This window comes from Cetorhinus maximus, chromosome 10 (genome assembly GCF_964194155.1).
Source record: "Cetorhinus maximus chromosome 10, sCetMax3.hap1.1, whole genome shotgun sequence".
Classification (NCBI taxonomy): domain Eukaryota; kingdom Metazoa; phylum Chordata; class Chondrichthyes; order Lamniformes; family Cetorhinidae; genus Cetorhinus; species Cetorhinus maximus.
Window position 1 is genome coordinate 59,534,788 of NC_135888.1, and position 20,834 is coordinate 59,555,621.

The 20,834-nt window shown below is 44.5% G+C and overlaps 1 protein-coding gene across 2 annotated transcripts in view; it reads left to right on the top strand.

Moving 5' to 3' along the window:
* LOC144685718 (clathrin interactor 1-like) overlaps nucleotides 1-20,834 on the top strand; it is a 262,875-nt gene that overhangs the window by 38,660 nt on the left and 203,381 nt on the right. Inside the window, exon 1 of one of the 2 annotated variants that reach the window (XM_078550529.1) lies at nucleotides 11,689-11,981. The exons of the other annotated variant lie outside the window; for it this stretch is intronic. Coding sequence (XP_078406655.1) covers nucleotides 11,941-11,981 — 41 coding nt within the window. The 5' untranslated portion in view covers nucleotides 11,689-11,940. Of the gene's footprint in view, nucleotides 1-11,688; nucleotides 11,982-20,834 lie in introns of those variants that run through there. 2 annotated transcript variants of the gene reach the window in all.

A 20,834-nucleotide genomic window follows, 5' to 3' on the forward strand; every position in this document is an offset into this window, starting at 1 on the left:
GAGTTGAAGGGTCATGAGGACGCGAAACGTCAACTCTTTTCTTCTCCGCCGATGCTGCCAGACCTGCTGAGTTTTTCCAGGTAATTCTGTTTTTGTTTTGGATTTCTAGCATCCGCAGTAGTTTTTTGTTTTTATTTCAGATGCTTGGACCGCTCAGGTGGCTCACTCCAATACACTCCCGACAGGATTTCCTGCATCAGTGCAGTCCGTTGCTCCCTTCACAATCTGGCTATGCAGAGAGATAACCCCCTGCCAGAGGATGGTCTGGGGGAGGATGTGAGCTCATCAAAGGATGAAGATCTGGAGGCCTAGGAATCTCAGGAGGCTGCTGTGGGTCAGTAGGAGCATGATCACGCCATGGAGGAAGGAAGGCTGGGGGACGTGCCTGTGATACATTAATCGCTGACAGGTTCCAGGAACAGTAAAGTCAAGTGAGGGAATATGGCCACATCTCTCCTAGCCCTCAACACCACCTGAACGGTCCAAGCATCTGAAACGCATTTTCTTTCAGCTCAGGGGATATCCAACCATTTGCAGCGAGAACGAATCCTGCATTCACACTTGCCTCATGAATCACCAGGCCATGATCTTTGATTTGGTCCTTTGAGCCCTGTGAGTGAGCTCACTCTGGGAACTGCGAGCCCACTTAGGAACAACATCGATGTGAGAGAAGACTTGAAGCCTTCGCCGCCATCTAATGATGCCAACACTGCTGCGACTCTGATGTGGACATGCCAAGGGACCTCCTCCTCCCGTGCAGGTCTTTTCTTCTGCCACTACTACTGAGGAGACACAAATGCCGCTAGAATATCAATGCTGATGAGCTGCCCTCACTCAATGGTGTTCTTTGAAGAAGGGTTAGAAATGCTTACCTCACACACTTCCAATAAAGATTTATACACATCTCCATGACATCATACAAGGGGTGCGGATTTTAGTTCAACTGAGGTTTACATCACAGGAATGTGAGTCTCACAGTGGAACACTATCACTGAGTGGGAGGAAGGTTAAACCTCGAAATAAGGAGACTCCAAAGTACAAAATCACAACGCCCTCAGTTGACAGGAACATTCACAGAACCATCAAAGATATTAACAAAAGTTCAATTTTATTACATGTCTAGCACGCCTGTGACCCAAAAGTGACATTGATTTTTCTTAACTTTTCTAACTCTAGCGCTACACCTGGGTGCAGCCCTGACATCCACAGCAGAGGTGGAGACAGCCTGCTGATTGCTTTGTCCTGTGTCTGTGATGACTTTGGTGGACATCCTCTGGTGGCCCATGGCCTGATAAGGGTCACCTGCTCAGCCTGAAAAGCTGGAGTGGATAGGGTGACAGAGAGAGGGGACTGTGAGTGGCTGCACACCCTTGGAGAGTCCTGAGAGCAGGTCTGCGGGGTGTCTGGCTGACGCTCATCCTCCCTGTGGGTGTCTGCGGACCCCGTCCTGACTCCTGCAGGAGAAGGTGCACCCGGTGCAAGGTGCCTTGTCGCCATGTCGCCTACATTCTGATGGTGCCCACCAAGGTGTGCGGCCATGGAGTGCACGGCCAAGCACAAATCCAGCAAGACCTGCTGGACCAAGGTCTCCATGATTTTCGCCAGCCTTCCCATGGTGACCTTGAGGCACTTACATGTCAGAGCCATGACATCAGATAGAACTCGTACGGACTCCTCCCTTGTTCGCTCTAAGCTGCTGAGTGACTGCCAAATCTCTGCTGGATATTCCACCGCCTGTCGTTACGTCTCCAGCATAGATTTGGTGGCCGCTTCCAGAGGCTCATCATCTGGTGGTGCTGGAAAGGCTTGTGGGCCTCGATGTGCCGGTGCCTAGAAAACAGACTTTCAGTTAATGAGCTGAGCTAGATAAGAATGCATGCAACTCACTGTGAATGTCAGGATTTGATGAGCTGATGGAGCTGTGATCTGTACTAGGTTCGTTGGAGAGTCCAATCTCCCCTTCCCCACAGGAGCGATCCATGTTGTCCCCAGCCTGCTCGGCTGCAGCCTCCTCAAATTTACTGAGGGTGAGGATGTTGGACGTCCCTCACCCGGTCTGCGCTCTCTTACACCTATTGTGCGCCAGCTTGGCATGTATGAAGAAGAAAGGCATATGATGAGAAGGGATGGAGCAGAGGTTGGGTGAGATGCATGTCCCCTGTGTGTGGTGAGCCCTCCCCAGAAGGGCCAGAGGACGGAGCATGAGCAACATGATAGATGGGATGGTGGTGATGTGAACGTCTCGGTGAGAGAATGAGTGTTGATATATGTACCCCGCTAATGGTTGCGTGAAACCCCTGAAGAGAGTAGCCACTTGAGTGCATGATGCCATGATGAGAGTTTGATATTGGAGGGTGTTGAAGGATGACTTAATCGGGCGAAAGGATGAGATCGTTCATCCTCTTCCTGCACTGCGTGGCACTTTGGGCATGGGTGCCAGCCACACTGACCTGCTCCACTACGGTGTCCCAGGCCAGAAAGGTGAGGCTGCTGTGCTTCCTGCAGCCATCCGTGGGTGATTGTTCCTGCACCCGTCTGACCAAGGCCTGGTGGGTGAATTGGGGTGCAGACTTCGTCCTGAGGCTCTTGGCCTTTCTCTTATGGGTTGCAGGCATCTCTGGTGGGCTGGAGAAATTGAACTTGTGTGTTAGACTGGTGTTTAAATATGGCACCCAGACCTTCGAACCCGTCAGCTGATAGCGGGCGGACGAATCAACTTCTGACCCACCAGGTGATTTGGAGCGACACACGCCTCTACATAATTAATGAGGCTCCAAATGCAGAATCAGGCGTGAGTTGCTGCCATTACGAACGGCAGGCTGGGCATTGCCAAAACCACCCGCCACGGCCACTTAGTTTCATCTTGGGAGAATTCCGCCCTAAGTGTATAAAGCCACAACATTCCACGGCATTTGAACAAACAACAATAAAGTTTACTATACAAGGTCAGAAAGATAAAACAATTTACAATATCTATCTTATACTCTAATATCCAGGGTAAGTATGAGTCACATGTGAATTAACAGGCAAGCTGTGGTCAGAAACACCACACTGCACAATAAATGACACGTGACCAAAACAGGTTCCATGGATTTCTTAACAGCCCACTCAGACATTAGTCACACTGAGTCAACCAATCTCACTGAAACTCCATCTCTGTCACGAGGGTCTCCAATCTTCACCTCCGAAGATCTCGCCTTGAAATTCTCTCCAAAGGTCACTCCAAGTCGGATGGCTTTAATGATAGCCTACCTTGCAGGGTTTCAATCTCGCCTTCTGAGGTTCTGTTCTCCTGGCTTCCTGAGTACATTGAAGCATCAACTTACAAGCACAATTTCAGCTTTTCGGCCATGCTTAGCAGAACATTACTACTCCAAAAGGGTACCTTTGCCTCAATGGCTGCAGCACAGATTTGCCAATCTTCCACTGCCTTATTGAATCTTCAGGGCTTCTCCATAGCCCTCTTCGATTACCAGGGCTTCTTCCAAGCCCACTTCACTTAAAGTCTGCTCCCTGCAGCCTTTTTCTCTAACTGAAGCCTGTTTCTCTGCTCCTCTCTTGTTCTTGACTTAACTGGGACCTGTCTTTGTCCCTTACCTTTGACTACTTTTTGGGACCTCTCCCTGTCCCCCTTCCTTGTCCCTCTCTCTGGAACCTCTCCCTGTCCCACTCTTTGTCCCTTACCTGGAACATTTCTTGGGACCACTCTCTGTCCCCCTCCCTTGTCCATCTCTCTGGGACACTTGCTGTCTCTGGCGCCCTACATCTGGTCACCTGACCTAGGTTTTCGTGCTCTTCCTTTTGCTCCAGGCGCAGGTGCACAGAGTCTGTCTTGGGCTCGAAGAACGTGAAGATGCTGAACTGCGCATGTGCAGCCTGCTCCCGGCCTGTGCATGCACGGGTAGTCCGAGGTTCATCAAAACTTGTAGTTCCTGATCTCCAAGGTAAGTTTGGGTTTTTTAACAGGAGTCAAACCCCAAGGATCTGGATGCAGTGCCACAAGAAGTTTAACAACTTTGCAAGTGTGGTCAAAATCAGTGACTGCATTTTCAAATGCCACATTCTACCAACTGCACAACTAGCCTCAGAGAATGCTCAATTCACCGCACCTCCATCACTTACCTACCAACAAATCAGGATGCATACCTGACATTCATTTTCTTCACTGAGCACTCACAAACTTAGCATTGTTGCAAGCCTCACACCCACATCTCTCAGGTTACATACACAGTCATTGAACCATGACAGCTACATTACCCAAACAGATTGCACAACACAGTGGCACAGTTTCCTCTCTTGCAGGGCAAAGTGGTGCATAACCAGAGGAAGCAGGAGCTAACCAGAGGGAGGCTGGTATGCCTGCATGTTCTGACCCTATGGAAGATATGATGCTCACCATCACCGTGACAGCCATGCCCAGCAGCAGGGCTCAAACCATTGAAGATGACAGTATCCTCCTTCCCACATTCTACCCCACCCCCCTTAACTGACTCCGAGTTACAAGCTGCAAATGGTTTAAGCATGATTCTCTTACTTTCACACTCCCACGCACCTCCCCCACCCCTCCCTGCCCCACCCCCCGTTTCACCTACACCACAATCTTACTCTTGTGTCGTTCTCCTTTCAAGTACTCAGGAGGTGTAAACTGGCCAGGCAGTGAAGGAACAGCAAGCATCATTGATGATTAAGATGCACCATTACTCAATTTCACACTTGCAGCCACCAGCTCAGCTATGGCACTGCATGTAATTTAGAAAACAGCATAGAGGTGGGGTCCTCAAGTGGTGAGACTCTCTGCTCAAAAATAGTCTGCAGCTAGGGCAAGGGCAAAGACAGTGCAAGGTGTCAGCTTTGCCAGAAGCTGAGGTTGTACACAGGTTTCCTACTGCAAAGGACTCAGATAAGGATTTAAGGAACGGCGATATATTTCTGACTCAGGATAGTGAGTGACTTGGAGGGGAAATTCCAGGTCGCCGTTTGCTCATTGTTGCTGGGTCAAAACCCTGGAACTCCCTCCCTAACAGCACTGTGGGTGTACCAACACCACATGGACTGCAGTGGTTTGAGAAGGGAGCTCACCACCACCTTCTCAAGGGCAACTATGGATGGGCAATAAATGCTGGCCCAGCCAGCGAAGCCCACAATCCCTGAATAAACAAAAAAAAATTTGATGGGGCAGCCTATAGAAAAAGGCTGATGGATATGCACAACAAGATGCTTGGGTGAATTGTAGAGTCTGACAGTCAATGTCAAGGACCATAGAGGAGTCTGGTACCAACTTGGCACAGGATTTTGCACAGAGCTAGGAGCCTGGAAGTGGTGGCCAACTCCATTCGCACATTTACAATCCAACCACAAAGCGACGCCTGATGATGCAGCTTCCACTGCAACACAGGTGGCAGCTGCCCAAAGTTTGAGAATTGCAGTGGAAGCTCAGAAACTGTTATGCAAGGTCAGACTGCTGCCATTATGGCTGTGGATTGCAATATGTAAAGGATGGCAGCAGTCCAGCAATCTGTCCTCCAGCTGATTACTAGGATTGCTGAGACACCATCCCAGGGAAATGGCAGTGGCTGGATAGAACACGAACTTGCTGTCCTCTCTTAGGACATTGACATTCATCCTCCCACTCTGCCAGTGAACTTGGTATTTCCCATCAGCCAGGCTGCTGGTGTCCATGCCGTGATGGTACAGTTCTCAAGGACATCGTCCAAGGCCATCTGCAGTCTCCTCTATTGAAAATCAGCAGCCCTCCACCAGCCATGCTGCAGCCACTAGGGTAACACTGTGTAGGAGCTCTAGGCCAGGAAGACAGGTACTAAGGTAAAGCACGTGAGTGGTTATTGACTTTTAAATTCATTATGGTGTGATATAAGTTTATAGTCTTCCTTTGAAATGTTTATTTTGTAGCAGTTTTTATTTTTGCATTTTTGCCAATGGATACTGTGATGATTAGTATATGTAAGATGTGGGACTGTTAGTGAATGGAGAATTAGGGTTGAGTTTACTGGTATCACACTGGATGAGTTCTTCACAAGCAGACCTGCCAGAAAAGGGTTGTCTGGGTTGTCCAGTTGCCTGCTCCCTCCTCCTCTTGTTCCCCAGCTGTTCATTATATGGCAGATGGCAAGGGCTGTCGTCTCAAGGTAGCGAGGTTGTGCAGCATGCATCAGGCCACCGGAAATCTCGATCTGCTTTTCTGATCTCTGCAAGGCTCCTTCATAATGGTCCAGGCTGCAAAAGAGTTGTTTCAACATGTCAATGGTTTTCTTTATCACATTTCATGTAGCATCATGGCTTTCATTTGCTGCACATAAGTGGACCTTCGTCATCAGCCACATAGTCAGTGCATAGCCATTGTCACCCAGAAGCCATCCTTTGGTTTGCTGTGGCGGCTCAAATGCAGCTGGCACAGTCAGCTGCCACAGAATGAAGGCATCATGCCTGTTGCCGGGATACAGAGCATTGATCGATTTGCTGCATATGGTCACACATGTTTAGGGAGTGGAATCACTTTTGATTCCAACAAAGGGCAGATTGAAAGAAGGCATCATATACTGGAGAGTGATGTGCATGCAGTGTATGAGGAAGCCTGCAATCCTGGTCAAGCCATATACTTGTCCCAGCTGTTTCCCCTCAGCAAGAAGAAAATGAAATGGAGTTAACTCTCATTGATAATATGCTTCTGATGGTGCTGGATGAGACCCAGGACACCAGGCAAAATACCTTGTTTTTCTTCAAATAGTCTTTAATGTCCACCTGAGCAGACGTTAGGCCTCGGTTTAACATCTAATCCGAAGACCTCACCTACAACAAAACAGCTCTGTGATGTCAGCCTATATTAGGTGCAGGAGTCCACAATGCCGCTTCAATCCATGGCCAACCTTCTGATTCAGAGGTGAGTGTGCTACCAATTGAGCTGATGTGACACTTAAGGGTATCTACTCTTAAAAGAGGGAACTATATACATGTGTTTAATAAATAATACTGACACATAGTCATCTATTCTGCTAAATGATTTATCACATTTTTACTAGGCACTTGGGGTAAACACATCCTGAAGCCATAAAAACGTTAACACTACTGAAATAATACCAAAAAAAGAAGCATAAGGGAAAGTCCTGGATCATTTATCTTCAGACAAAATAAAACAATATTAAAACTATTCACGATTATGTTCAATGCTTTTGAGACCACTTTTTGAACTAAATTCAATTTCTATTTGTGACTTGGGTGCATATGGAACTGGATTCAGTGGTCTACTGCCTGTCTGCTTTCTAGGGATGTAGGAACAGAAGTTGACTATTCATCCCTTGAGCCTGCTTCCCTATTCAATTTTATTCTGGTTGAACCAGAATTTGGTTTGTAAACTTTAATACTACTGCTATTTAAGCATCTGTCAATATAATAAAATCAAAATACTGCAGATGCTGGAAATCTGAAATAAAAACAGAAAGTGCTGGAAAAACTTACCAAGTCTGGCAGTATCTGTGGAGAGAGAAACAGAGTTAATGTTTAAGTCCAATATGACTCTTCTTCAGAACTGGAGAAAGGTAGAAATGTGATGGGTTTTATGCTGCTGAAAAAGCTGGGGGTGGGACAGATGGAGCAAAATAGAAGGTCAGGGATAGGTTGGAGGGCAAAAGAGATTAAATGACAAAGATGTCATGGAACACAAGACAAAGGGAGTAGTAATGGTAATAATAAAGACAAAAGCTTTGGTCCAGAATAGGTGTTACTAGAAGAATAAAGGTCAGCACTGTCCAAAAGCAAAAACATGAAAACAAGATTCAGTCTGTAGTGTAGATGTCCATGTTCTGTTATTTGCATTTCTCGTGGAGCTGTCTAAATGCAAATGTCATATCAGTGGTTCCTTGGCCTTTTCTAAAAATGCACTGACTCACCGGCAGTAGATCCTGCCTGAGATGTTGCACTAAGCAGTTCATAAGGATTCTGGTGAAGATTTTGCCAGTGAGAGTCCGCTAGGATTGTTGCAAGGTTAGCAAATTCCTTTCTGCTTGTACAGGTGGACAATGGAGGCATCTTTATAATCTTGCAGGATGGTTCCTTGCTCCGACATAGATTGAAAAAGATCAGTGAGCTTTTTGACCAGGCAGTGACCTCCAGTCTTTAGACCTCAGCTGGGATAGCATCAACTCTTACAGCTCTGCTGCCAGCCAGGAGTTTAATTGCGTTTGTCATTTCTAACAGCGTGGGAGGGTCATCAGGTGAGCAGCTGATGGCAGCCTGTTGATTGCTTTTTTGTTGATGCATGCTTGCGCCAAACAATCAGCATGTTTTTTACCACCATGCTCTCCATTGCCTTCCATGATGATAATCCTGGCATTGAAGTATGGTATCACATGGACGGGAAACTACTAAATCTGAAAGGACTCCAGACAAAGACCAAGGTCTTCGCAGACATAGTTTATGATTTCCTGTTTGCTGTAACTGTGTACTAGCTGCTGGTTCAGAGTTGGACATGCAACGTGGCATGGACTTGTTCTCCAGTGTGTGTGATAACTTTGGCCTTACGATCAGCACGAAGAAAACTGAAGCAATGTACCAGCCTGCTCCAGGAAAGTCCCATATCTAGCCCAAGGTTTCAGTGCATGAACAGAACCTGTCAGCAATAGATAAGTTCACTTACCTCGGCAGCAAACTCCCTTGAGCTGTCTGTATTGATGATGCAACAAATGCAAGAATTGCCAAAACAAAGGTTGCCTTCAGCAGACTTCAAACATCAGTCTGGGAATGAACTGGAGTAAGTCTGCCTATCAAACTGAAAGTCTATAGTGCAATAGGTATATCCACTATGTTATATGGATGTGAGGCTTGGACTGTGTACCAGAGTCATGCCAAGAAGAGCAACCAGTTTCACTTAAGCTGTGATTAGAAGCTTCTGAAGGGCAGATGGCAGGACAAAATACCATTCTGAAGTGTCCACCTGAGCTGGCATGCCATGCATTCACACCATATTGAGATAGTTACAACTGAGTTGGACTGGCCATGCAGCCAAAATACCTGATCCTCACTTACCAAAGTGAATCTTCTAAGGAGAGTACGAGTCTGGGGTGCGCTCTCATGGCAGTCAAATGAAGTGCTACAAGGACACTGAAGGCTTCACTTAGGAGTTATGATATCGACTTCAAGTACTGGGAGGTGCGCCCAGGATCTCTGCACCTGGTGCAACCAAATAAGAAACAGCGTGGCCTCATTTGAAAGCAAGCACAATACAGAGGCAGAGAGAAAACGCAAGGAGAGGAATACCTCTATCAAATCTCCTTCTGTTCTCCAAGGAAAACAGTGCCAAGTTCCCCGATCTATCTACATAACTGAAGTTCCTCATCCTTGGAACAATTCTCGTGAATCTTTTCTGCACTCTCTCCAATGCCTTCACATCCTTCCTAAAGTGTCCCTCTAAGTTCTTCCTGCAAAAATTAATCACCTCACACTTCTCTACATTAAATTAATCTGCCACTTGTTCAGCCATTCCGCCAACTTGTCTATGTCTCTTTGAAGATCTACACTTCATAGTTCGCAAAATTTGCAGGTTTCGTATTGTTTACAAATTTTGAAACTGTGCCCTGTACACCAAGGTCTAGGTCATTAATATATATCAGGAGGAACAGGGGTTCAAACACCGATTCTGGGGAAACACCACATAAACGTTCCTCCAGACCAAAAAACAACCATTATTGTCAATCAACCAATTTAGTATCCCTGTTGCTACTGTCCCTTTTATTCCATGAGCTCTAACTTTGCTCAAAAGTCTGTTGCGTAGCACTTTATCAAATGCCTTTTGGAAATCCATGTACACCACATCAACAGTTTTACTCTCATCAACCCTCCCCGTTATCTTGCTAAAACATTCAAGCAAGTTAGTTAAACAATTAAAAAATATGTGCTGGCTTTCTTTAATTAGCCCATATTTGCCCAAACAGAATTAATTAAGTGACTATTAATTTTGTCCCAAATTATAGTTTCTGGAAGCTTCCTTGGCACCGAGGTTAAACTGACTGGCCTGTAGTTGCTGGGCTTATTTTTACACCCGTTTTGAACAATGGCATAACATTTGCAATTTTCCAGTCCTCACCTTTAAGTACAGGCAGCCTACCTAATACCTCCTCTTTATCAATTTTAAATCGTTCAAGTGTCTGAATTACCAACTTTATCACCATGACTTGTGCAGCATCTTCTTCCTTGGTAAACACAGATTCAAAGTATTAAGTTAACACCTCACCTACCTCCATGCATAAATCCCCTTTTTGGCCTCTATTTGGCCAAACTCCTCCTTTTATCACCCTTTTACTATTTATAAGCCTCTGGAAGACAGGGTGACCAACTCTGGGAGAAAAGGATAATGGACACTTTGCAGGAGAGGGGATGGTGTGCTGACGATGTCACTGGAGCAGGGATGTGTGTGTTGCTGGCAAGGCCTGAGAAGCAGGGAAGCTGACAAGACCTGAGGAGTGAGGGGGGTGGGGGGGGACGTAGGTACTGGTGAGACTTGAGGGGCAGGGTGGTGCTGTTGAGATCTGAGGGGCAGTGGGTGTGCAGACGGGACTAATGGAAAGGTCTGCTTGGTTCACTGCCCCCTTTCAGGCCTTCCCTGACCCTCCTTCCCCTACCTAGACCCCTTCCCTTCCCCTCAGGGTTGCCCAGACCCCTCTCCATCCCCCCCTTCCCTCCACCTCAGGCATGCTGGACCCCTCCTCTCCCCCTCAGGGCTGCCCAAACCCTTTTGCACCCCTCCTCATCAGGGCCCCCGGACTCAGGCTGAGACGACCATTGCCGAACACAATTTTGGAGACCACTCCGCCCTGAAGCCTTGCCCATGCCGCCATGGCTGCGGACCCTGAACGAGTTGAGCTCTCCCACTCCCAGACTTCCCCCTCCCCAAAACCTCACCAGTAGAAGCCAGGAAGAGAGTGGTGCCAGCTAATGCTGCTGCTCCTTTGTGACCGTGTCTGCGCATGCTCACTGTACCTGCAGATACCAACCATGATTGGCCAGTGAAGAGAGAGCTATCTGGGACAAGTGTCATCCTGGGAAGCCCACACTCAGGGTATGAGGGCAAATTGGTTACCCCGATAGACAACTCTTGGACTCCTTTTGTCAGCTGCCAGTCTCGTCTCATACCCTGTCTTTGCTTTTCCAATTCCTCTCTGAACCTGCTTCTTGTACGTATTTTTTTTTCAAACGCTTCACGAATTTGCGTGTCTCCTTGAGCAGGTGCAAGCTAATCTTTCTCTGTATCGTTCGAGGCTCGCACAGCATACTGAAACCAAGTGCAAGAGCTATGGGTGGGATTTGAGCCCATGTCTTGAGCGCCTGGGTCACTGGTCCAGCACATTACTAATTCAGTTGTGAATAAAAGTACAGAAAATTCGACGGAATATACATTCAAAACATGGTCAGTCCTCGTTCCACCCGTCGCTATCCTCCCCGCTCTGCTTCGATCGGTACAAAGAGGGAAGTTGGTGAGGAATGCCCACGTGGGCTTTTAGGACGTGTAGTTTCCGCTGCGCTGAGCGCTTCCTGCAGGCGAGTGGAAACTACAGTTCCCGACGTGTGCCGCGCCACCGGCCGTTTACTGCGTGGCGCTCGCGCTGCAGACGCAGACACGTGGGCGGGGCCTGAGCGCGGTGACGCAGAATGTTGGTTGGCGTGATGACGTTTTGACGTCTTGGCTGGTTGGTAACCGGGAGCTCAGAGGAGGAGGGGGTTAGGGGGGGGGTTTAACCTTTTTTCTTGTTTAGCAAGTCCTTGCTGTGAATTATCGGGTTACTTTACCTGAGCAGCAGCAATAGTGGTAGTGGTGGTGGTGGCGGCGGGAGGGGGTGGAGGAGAGGGCCCCGAGTGAGGGAGATAGAAAGGGAATCAATCAAATTGCCGGACCGGGAGTGAAGGCCGCCGTCGAAGTGAGAGGAGGCGAAGATGCTGAACATGTGGAAAATGCGCGAGCTGGTGGATAAGGCGTGAGTAGAGCATAACGTGCGATTAAAATGAGCGGAAAGGCGAAAGTTGGCGGCGGCTGCTTCAGGTCGGAGGCGACACGTCAGTGGGTGCGCGACGTCAGGCCCAGCCACTGTCATGGCCTCCCCTGTGTGGCACCCTCCACCACCCCCCCCCAACACCCAACACCCATTCCACTCCACTGTCACCAAGAGCAACGGGAAAATCCGTTTTCAAACACATCTCCCGTTGAAATTGTTCTAGGGCTGTCAAGCCTGGGCCCAGTTTCAGTGCTGGCACACCTGAGGCCGAAGGTCCCATTCCAGAGACTTGAGCACAAAATCTAGGCTGGCACCCCCACAGTGCAGTGCCGCGCCGCGGGAGTGCCTCCCTGTCGGAGGCGCTGTGTTTTGGATCGGACGTTCAAACCGAGGACCCGTCAGGTGGAAGTAAAAGATCCCAAGGACATTATTTCGAAGGAGAGCAGGGGTGTACTCCCTATCGCCGTGGTTAATAATTATCCCTCAGCCGCCATCACTAAAAGGCAGATTATCTGGTCGTCTTATCTCATTGCTTTTTTGAGAGATTTTGCTGTGTGCACATAATAAACACGGGATGACGCTTCAGGAGCAATGTGTTGGTAGCAATGTGCTGGGATGTCTCTCAACGCAGATTATTTCATTCTCTTCACTTAAGTCACTCATTACTTGATTTAAACTGATAATGTCAAATTCTGTTTACTGGGACTTTGGTGATTTTCTTTGTCAGGAAGGGGAATTGCTTTCATCAATCTTGACTATTTATAATTGGGGCCACAAGTTTGCAATGACTGAATTTCAAAGCCTGTTTTTATTATCTGATATGACAGGAATTTTAATAGTATTTTGTACAATGTGTTCCAAGATTATCTCCAATTTACTCTGAAAAGCTGTAAACCATTGGCCTGGTTTGTAGTTTATTGGTAGAGACCTGGTTTTGTGCCAGGCAGAATAAGTGAAGAGTTTCAAAGTTTGTCAAGTTGGGCTTACTTAGAATGATGATTGTTATTGCTTTTACAGTGTGGCCTGACTTTAATCTAATACTGAAAAAAAGCAACTTCATGTGTTTACATCAGTGTCAATGTTTCCATTCATAAATGTTCTAAACAGTTTTTTGATGCTATCATTGCCTCTAACCACAGCACCCAGATCCATGTGTCTTCCCTACTCAAATATTTGGATGCTTGCTGTATGCAAATTGGCTGTAATGTTTCCTACATTATAACAGTGACTGTACTTTGAGAAGTACTTCATTGGCCGTAAACACTTGAGATGCCTCGTGGTAGTGGAAGTTGCTGTATAAATGCAACTTTCTTTTTCCATGGTGTTTACAAAAAAAATCAATTTACAGTTTTCTTAATTTTTTTAGCCAAATTGAAATGTTTGTGATTGCCCAAAGCAGCTACTTGGTGCCTAAAGCATCTCTGTTGTATCCCCAGCAAGTTAGACAGCCTTTGGTACATTTAACCATCATGTACTTTTCCTGAGGTTGGAAAGTCTACTGACCGTTGTACCACACAAATTTGTTTTTTGGTAATTAACCACTGGTACTTATTTACTGACATTTCCTCGGTTTTCTCTCTCTTCTGATATTTAAGGTTGGCACATTGACTAGTTTTGGATTGTAAAACCCTGTTTTTATTTTATGCTGGCTATGTGGAAATTTTCTAAAATGTAAACAAACACCAAGCCTGAATTTTTTAAAATAAAAATTGAGCCCATCTGGAAAAAAAATGAGTACTTAATATAACAAATTTTAATTTTAAATGCATTGTCCATTTTTAAAAAATATTTCAACACGCTTTTGTTTATGAAATGCAATTTCACCAAATTTTGAGTTATCACCCAATTTAAATGTGAACTACTTCCTCCAGACAAAAAAAAGATGGCTGGTCATTTTTATTTATTAAGATGCTATTGTTTTAAGCTCTACTATGAAAATTTAAACAAATACAGTTAATTTTGGTTACATTGCCGATGGCATTTGATAATATTGGGTTGGCAAGCTGTAACTAGTGGAGTGTCACAGGGATCCATGTGCAAGGGCCCCAACTATTGCAGTCTATATCAATCACTTGAAGGGACTGAATGTATGGTAGCTAAATTTGCCGCTCACACCAAGATAGCTAGGAAAGTAAGTTGTCAAAAGGAGGTAGAGCCTACAAAGGGATATAGACCGGTTAAGTGGATGGGCAAAAATTTGGCAGATGGCAAGTGTAATGTGGGAAAATGTGAATTTGTCCACTTTTGCAGGATGAATAGAAAAGCAGTACACTGTGTAAATGGAGAGAGATTGCAGAACATGGTGGTACAGAGGGATCTGGGCGCCCTGGTACATGAATCAAAAGTTAGTACACAAGTCAAGCAAGTGATTAGGAAGGCAAATGGAGTGTTGGTGTTTATTGCTAGGGGAATGATATATAAAAGGGAAGATTTACTGCAGCTATACAGGGCCTTAGTGAATATTGTGTACAGTTTTGGTCTCATTTGAAAAAGGATATAATTGCATCAGAAGCAGTTCAAAGAAGGTTCATTCGACTTATTCCTGGGGTGAAGGGCTTATAAGAACATGTGAAATAGGAGCAGAATTGGGTTATTTGGCCCTTGGAGCTTGCTCTGCCATTCATTAAGATCATGGCTGATCTTTTTGTGTTTTGAATTCCCATCTACCCCTGATAACATATGGTTCACTTGCCTAACAAAAATCTGTCTACCTCTGCCTTAAAAATATTCAATGACCCTGCCTCCATTGGCTTCTGAGGCAGTGTTTTCCAAAGTCGCACAACCCTCTGATAGAAAAAATTTCTCCTCATCTCTGTCCTAACAGGGCATCCTCTAGTTCTGGATTCACCCACAAGAGGGAACATCCTTTCCACGTCCACCTTGTCAATACTGTTCAGGATCTTATACACTTCAATCAAGTCACCCCTCACTCTTCTAACCTCCAGTGGAAACAAACCCAGTCGGTCTAACCTTTCCTCATAAGACAACCTGCTCGTTCCAGGTTTCAATCTAGTAAATCTCCTCTGAACTGCCACCAACACATTTACATCCTTCCTTAAAAAACTGCACACGATATTCGAGAGGTGGCCTCACTAATGCCCTGTATAACTGAAGCATAACATGCTTACTTTTATGTTCAATTCATCTCGTAGTAAAGGATAGCATTCCATTAGCCGCTTTAATTACTTGCTCTACCTGCATACTAACATTTTGTGACTCATGCACTAGAACACCTAGATCCCTCTGCAACTTGGAATTCTGCAACCGTTCTCTGTTTAAGTAATACTCTGCTATTTTTATTCTTTCTGCCAAAGTGAATAACTTCACATTTTCCCACATTATACTCCATCTGCTAGATTTTTGCCCGCTCACTCACCCTCTCTATATCTGTCTGCAACCTCCTTATGTCCTCTTCACAACATATTCTCCTACCTCTCTTTGTGTCATCTGCAAATTTAGCTTTCATTCCTTCACTCCCCTCATCTGAGTCATTGATATAAATTGGAAAAAGTTGAGGCCCCAGCACATCACTGCAGGACTCCTTTTGTCACATCCTGTCAATCAGAAAAAGACCCATTTATGCATACTCTGTTTTCTGCCAGCCAGCCTATCTTTTATACATGTTAATACATTGCCCCCTAAACCATGAGCTTTTACTTTCCTCAATAACCTTTGTTGTGGTACCTTATCCCAGTCCTGGGGACTCAATATTCACTATATTAATGACTTGGAGGAGGGGCAGAGTGTAATGTATCCAAATTTGCTAATGATACAGGTGGGAGGGCATGTTGTGATGAGGACATAAGGAATCTGCAATGGGATATAGATAGGTTGAGTGAGTGGGCAAAAAGCTTGGCAGATGGAGTTTAATGTAGGAAAGTGTGAGGTCATGCATTTTGGTAGGAAGAAGCAAAAACAGACTATTATTTAAATGGAGAGAGACTCCACAAATGTGCAGCATAGTGGGATCTTGGTGTTCTTGTGTGTGAAACACAAAAGGTTAGCATGTAGGTGCAGTAAGTAATTAAGAAGGCAAATTGAATTTTGGCCTATATTGCTAGGGGATTGGAGTTTAAAAATAGGGAAGTCTTGCTACAACTGCAGAGGGTGTTGGTGAGGCTGCACCTGAATTACTGTGTACAGTTTTGGTCCCCTTATTTAAGAAAGGATATTCTGGCATTGGAGGCAGTTCAAAAGAGATTCACTAGGCTGATTCCTGGGATGAAGGGGTTGACTTATTAAGAACGGCTAAACAGGCTAGGCCTTTATTCATTAGAGTTTAGAAGAATGAGGGGTGATCGTACAAGATTCTGAGGGGGCTTGACAGGGTAGATGTTGAGAAGATGTTTCCACCAGTGGGGGAATCTCGAACTAGGGGACATATTTACAGAATAAGGGGACACTCATTTAAAACTGAGATGCAAAGGAATTTCTTCTGAGAGTAGCGAATGTGTGGAATTCTCTACCCGAGAGAGTTGTGGAGGCTAGATCACAGAGTATTTAAAGAGGAGGTAGAAGATTTTTGAAATATCGGGGAGTTGGCACGAGAAAAGAGTTGAGACCTGGGGCAGATCAGCCACGATCTTATTGAATGACGGGGCAGGCTTGAGAGCCCAAATGGCCTACTCCTCATAGTTCTTATGTTCTTATCAAATGCCTTCTGGAAATCCAAGTACAGTACATCCCCAGGCCCCCCTTTATCCAAAGCGCATGTTACTCCTTCAAAGAACTTCAACAAATTGGTTAAACATGATTTCCCTTTCACGTGACTTATTATTTAAATGAAGAGAAACTTCAGAATACTTCAGTGCAGAGGGATCTGGGTGTCCTCGTGCATAAATCGCTGAAAGCTAATATGCAGGTACAGCAGGTAATAAGGAAGGCAAATGGAATTTTGGCATTTATTGCTAAAGGAATAGAGTATAAAAATAGGGAAGTGTTCTTGCAACTGTACAAGGCATTGGTGAGATCGCTCCTGGAGTACTGTGCTCAGTTTTGGTCCCTTACTTGAGGAAAAATGTAGTTGCATTGGAGGTGGTTCAGAGGAGGTTCACTAGATTGATTCCAGAGATGCGGGACTTGTCTTATGAGGAGAAGTTGAGCTGTTTAGGCCTATACTTGCTAGAGTTCAGAAGGATGAGAGGAGATCTAATTGAGGTATATAAGATGCTAAAGGGGATAGACAAAGTAGACGTGGAGAGGATGTTTCCCCTTGTGGGGTATTCTAGAACGAGAGGCCATAGTTTTAGGCTAAGGGGTGGTAGATTTAAATCAGAGATGAGGAGGAATTACTTTTCTCAAAGGGTCGTGAATCTGAATGCCTCAGAATGCAGTGGATGCTGGGATGCTGAATAAATTTAAGGAGGAGATACAGACAGATTCTTAATTAGTAACAGGTTGAAAGATTATGGGGAGAAGGTGGGAAATTGGAATTTAGGACGAAATGAGATCTGCCATGATCGCATTGAATGGCGGGGCAGGCTTGAGGGGCTGAATTGCCTACTCCTCCTAGTTCTTATGTTCTTGTGTTCAAAACCATGCTGAATCTTCCCGATTACCTTGAGTTTCTCTAAGTGCCCAGCTATAACCTCAATTATCGATTCTAACACCTTCCCCACGACAGATGTGAAGCTAACTGGCCTGTCGTTTACTGTTTTTCTGCCTCCTTCCCTTCTTTAATAGAGGGGTTATGTTTGCTACTTTCCAGTCTGATGGAACCTTTCCAGAATCTAGGGAATCTTGGAAAATGAACACCAAAGTATCTATTACCTCATTAGCCACTTCTTTTAAGACCCTAGGATGAAGTCCATTTGGACCCAGAGACTTGTCAGCCTGCAGTTCCATCAGTTTGCCCAGTACCGCTTCCCTAGTGATTGTAATTTCACCAACTTCTTCCATTTCACCAACACCTCTTCCATCTGCCTCCTGATTTACAGTTATTACTGTAAATCCCTTACAGTGAAGACAGAAGCAAAATATTTGTTCATTTCATCCACCATTTCCTTATAATCAACTGTTAACTCCCCATGAAGAAAGCTTGTATGTGTTGGGCTGATACCCTTTTGGAGTTTAGAAGAATGAAAGGTGATCTTAATGAAACATAAGATCCTGAGGGCACTTGATAGAGTGGATACCAGGAGGATGTTTCTGCTTGTGGGAGAGACGAGAAACCTAGGGGACAATTTAAGGATAAGACGTCTCCCTTTTAAGATGGAGATGAGAAATTTTTTCTTGAGGGTCGTTAATCTGTGGAATTCTCTTTCCCAAAAAACAGTCGGAGCTGGGTCATTGAATTTATTCAAGGCTGAGTTAGAGAGAATTTTGATAGACAAGGGTTATGGGGGGGCAGATGACAAAGTGGAGTTTAGACCACAACCAGATCAGTCATGATCTTATTGAATGGTGAACAGGCTCTAAGGGCCAAATGGCCTGCTCTGCTCCTATGGTCCTTGGCTCTGTGGTCCTATGTGTAACATGCACACTTTCATGAGTTTTTCAGCAAAACTTTTATATCAAAAAATATTTACTTGAATTGACCTTCAGAAAGTGACATACTACGTATGTTACTTTACACCATTTACACATAGGAATTTGGTTAGTTTGTTGCAAGTGATAATGTAAACCTCAATGAACTCTTGGACGGGGTCATAAACTCATTGATAACTGCCCATTATTTTCCCCCTCCTTTATTCCCTCTTCTTCAAGATGTCAAGTTAAGACAAAGCATAGTTCCAGAAGTGCCATGAATATTGCTTAAAAGGCCATTCTTCATTTGTGAGCAGGCTATTCAGTTCTGAAGAACATTATAGCTCAACCCAGTTCTGTAAGCATTATCAACCTGTCCCACAAGAGAAGGTATTACATTCCAGCACCCAACATCTTAATGCCCACATCCAGCACGGTTACCTGGACTGTTTTTGTGTAACAAGCACAGATCTGTTTTCAAATGCTCACTTAACTGCAGGTGGTATCTTGTTTGTAAAGTGGAGCTGGTTCATCAGAGGAAAGCAAAAAGAGAAAGTAGTCCTGAACAAGTGATAATTGTCTGACCAATTGCCTCAAACAATTGAGTCATTTTTGGACCTATGGTTTTTCTGTTTCACAGTGTATAATAGTTGAAGAAGAAACAACAAAACAAAATTGTGATTACAGGATGTTTACATATATCAATTTTTTTTTAAACTTAACCCCCACCCTGCACCACCACCACCAATAGTGAGTAGAGAGTAGCTGAACGATGCAAATCAGGAAGCTTTGTAATCTCTGGGCTGTGCTGACTTCTTATCTGGGCAGCAGTATTGATGCTACAGTAGGCTTTGGTGCTTCTCTAAAGAAAAGGGTAAATGAAGGGATCTGGACATCATTGATGTCTAGTGATTGCTGTTGGAAGTTTGTGTGTGGAGTGAGGACAAGATTGAGGCGTGAAGTCACTTAACCTGATGACATTTACTGTGTAGATTCAAATGTGAAGGACATAGAGGGGTGACTGGTGCGCAGGAAGTTAGACATCAGTGAAGAGTCAGCACCTTCAGGAGCGAAGGATGGGGGAAAGTTGATGGAGAAAGTAGTCATAAAAGTGTAACTTAAAAATATAGCATTATATTGGAGCGTTACTTGTTGGATTACCTAATGTGTCGTTTGCTATGGGTGATGCAATAAATCGCCTGTTGATTTGGCTTCTGCTTGGGCTGGCGTCATTTAGATCATTGAAGCAGTGTAGAGTTCTCACTTGCAGATGTACTGTTACTGCAGTAGATTATAATGCTGTAGATGTGCTTCTTGATCTCCAAGAGGAGGAATTTTAATTGTCTGGGAGCTCATTTAATGAAGGAATTCTTTAAAATTTGTGGTAATCTGCAATATTTCGGTTAGATTGTAACATAAGAAAAGCTGGTTCATTCTGGCAGTTAGTTCAGTTCTCAGTGTTGCAAGGCATGCTTGCAGAGTTCAAGGGTTCTTTCTAAGCAAATCGGATGTGATGTGTAAACTGGTCCTTCCTGTTTCAAAATCATAAATATACGTAGTATTGTAAGTTGATTGGCACTTTGGGTCATCATCAGTTAGATTTTCGACTGCATGGCCTGTTTCTGCAGCGGAGTTAGGCAAACCTCAAAGTGAATGTTAAGTTTGTTTTTTAATAATGCGCATGTATTTTTAAACTCACTTTTGAGTTTTATACTGTGGTGGTATTGGTTATTAGCTTTATTAGATGAATTCATTCCTAAGAAACCTAATCAGGAAAGCAAATATCAGAACGCCGACCATTTTCCTGCTTCATGAGTTTTTAACTTATTGAAAGGCATTGTACCCCTAGATAATTTAAAATAAGAATTTAAAAATTGTGGAAAGCTTACACACCCGTGTTCTTTCCAAATTTGATGCCAATTTAATGTTGCGGAGAATAAATGCACAATAATATAGAAAATAGCCACCAGATCCTTTTTTATTTAAAGAAAAAACTTTCATTTCTAATGGAAAATCCTGAGTGGGTTCTAATTTCCATTCCAGTGAATTATTACCTCAAAGCTTTGGTGTTGCTGTTTCATTTAAGTAGCAGGCAACCAAGTAGAACACATACAACTTGTGTCAGCATGCTTTTATCTTTGCAAATGTTGTTAAGCATTTCAAAGGAACGATATGCCCTAACTAAAATGATTAACGAGTCAGCAATTTGATTATCAAGACCCGCTTTTAAAGAAAAATTACATGAATTGTTTTTGTGCCTCCATCTATATTTACCTATGGGATTCAGTTAGCTTACATTATGATGTCATACATTGATATCTTAAAAGTGCACAATGACCAACCTGTATGCATTATGTTAAATCTTTAAAA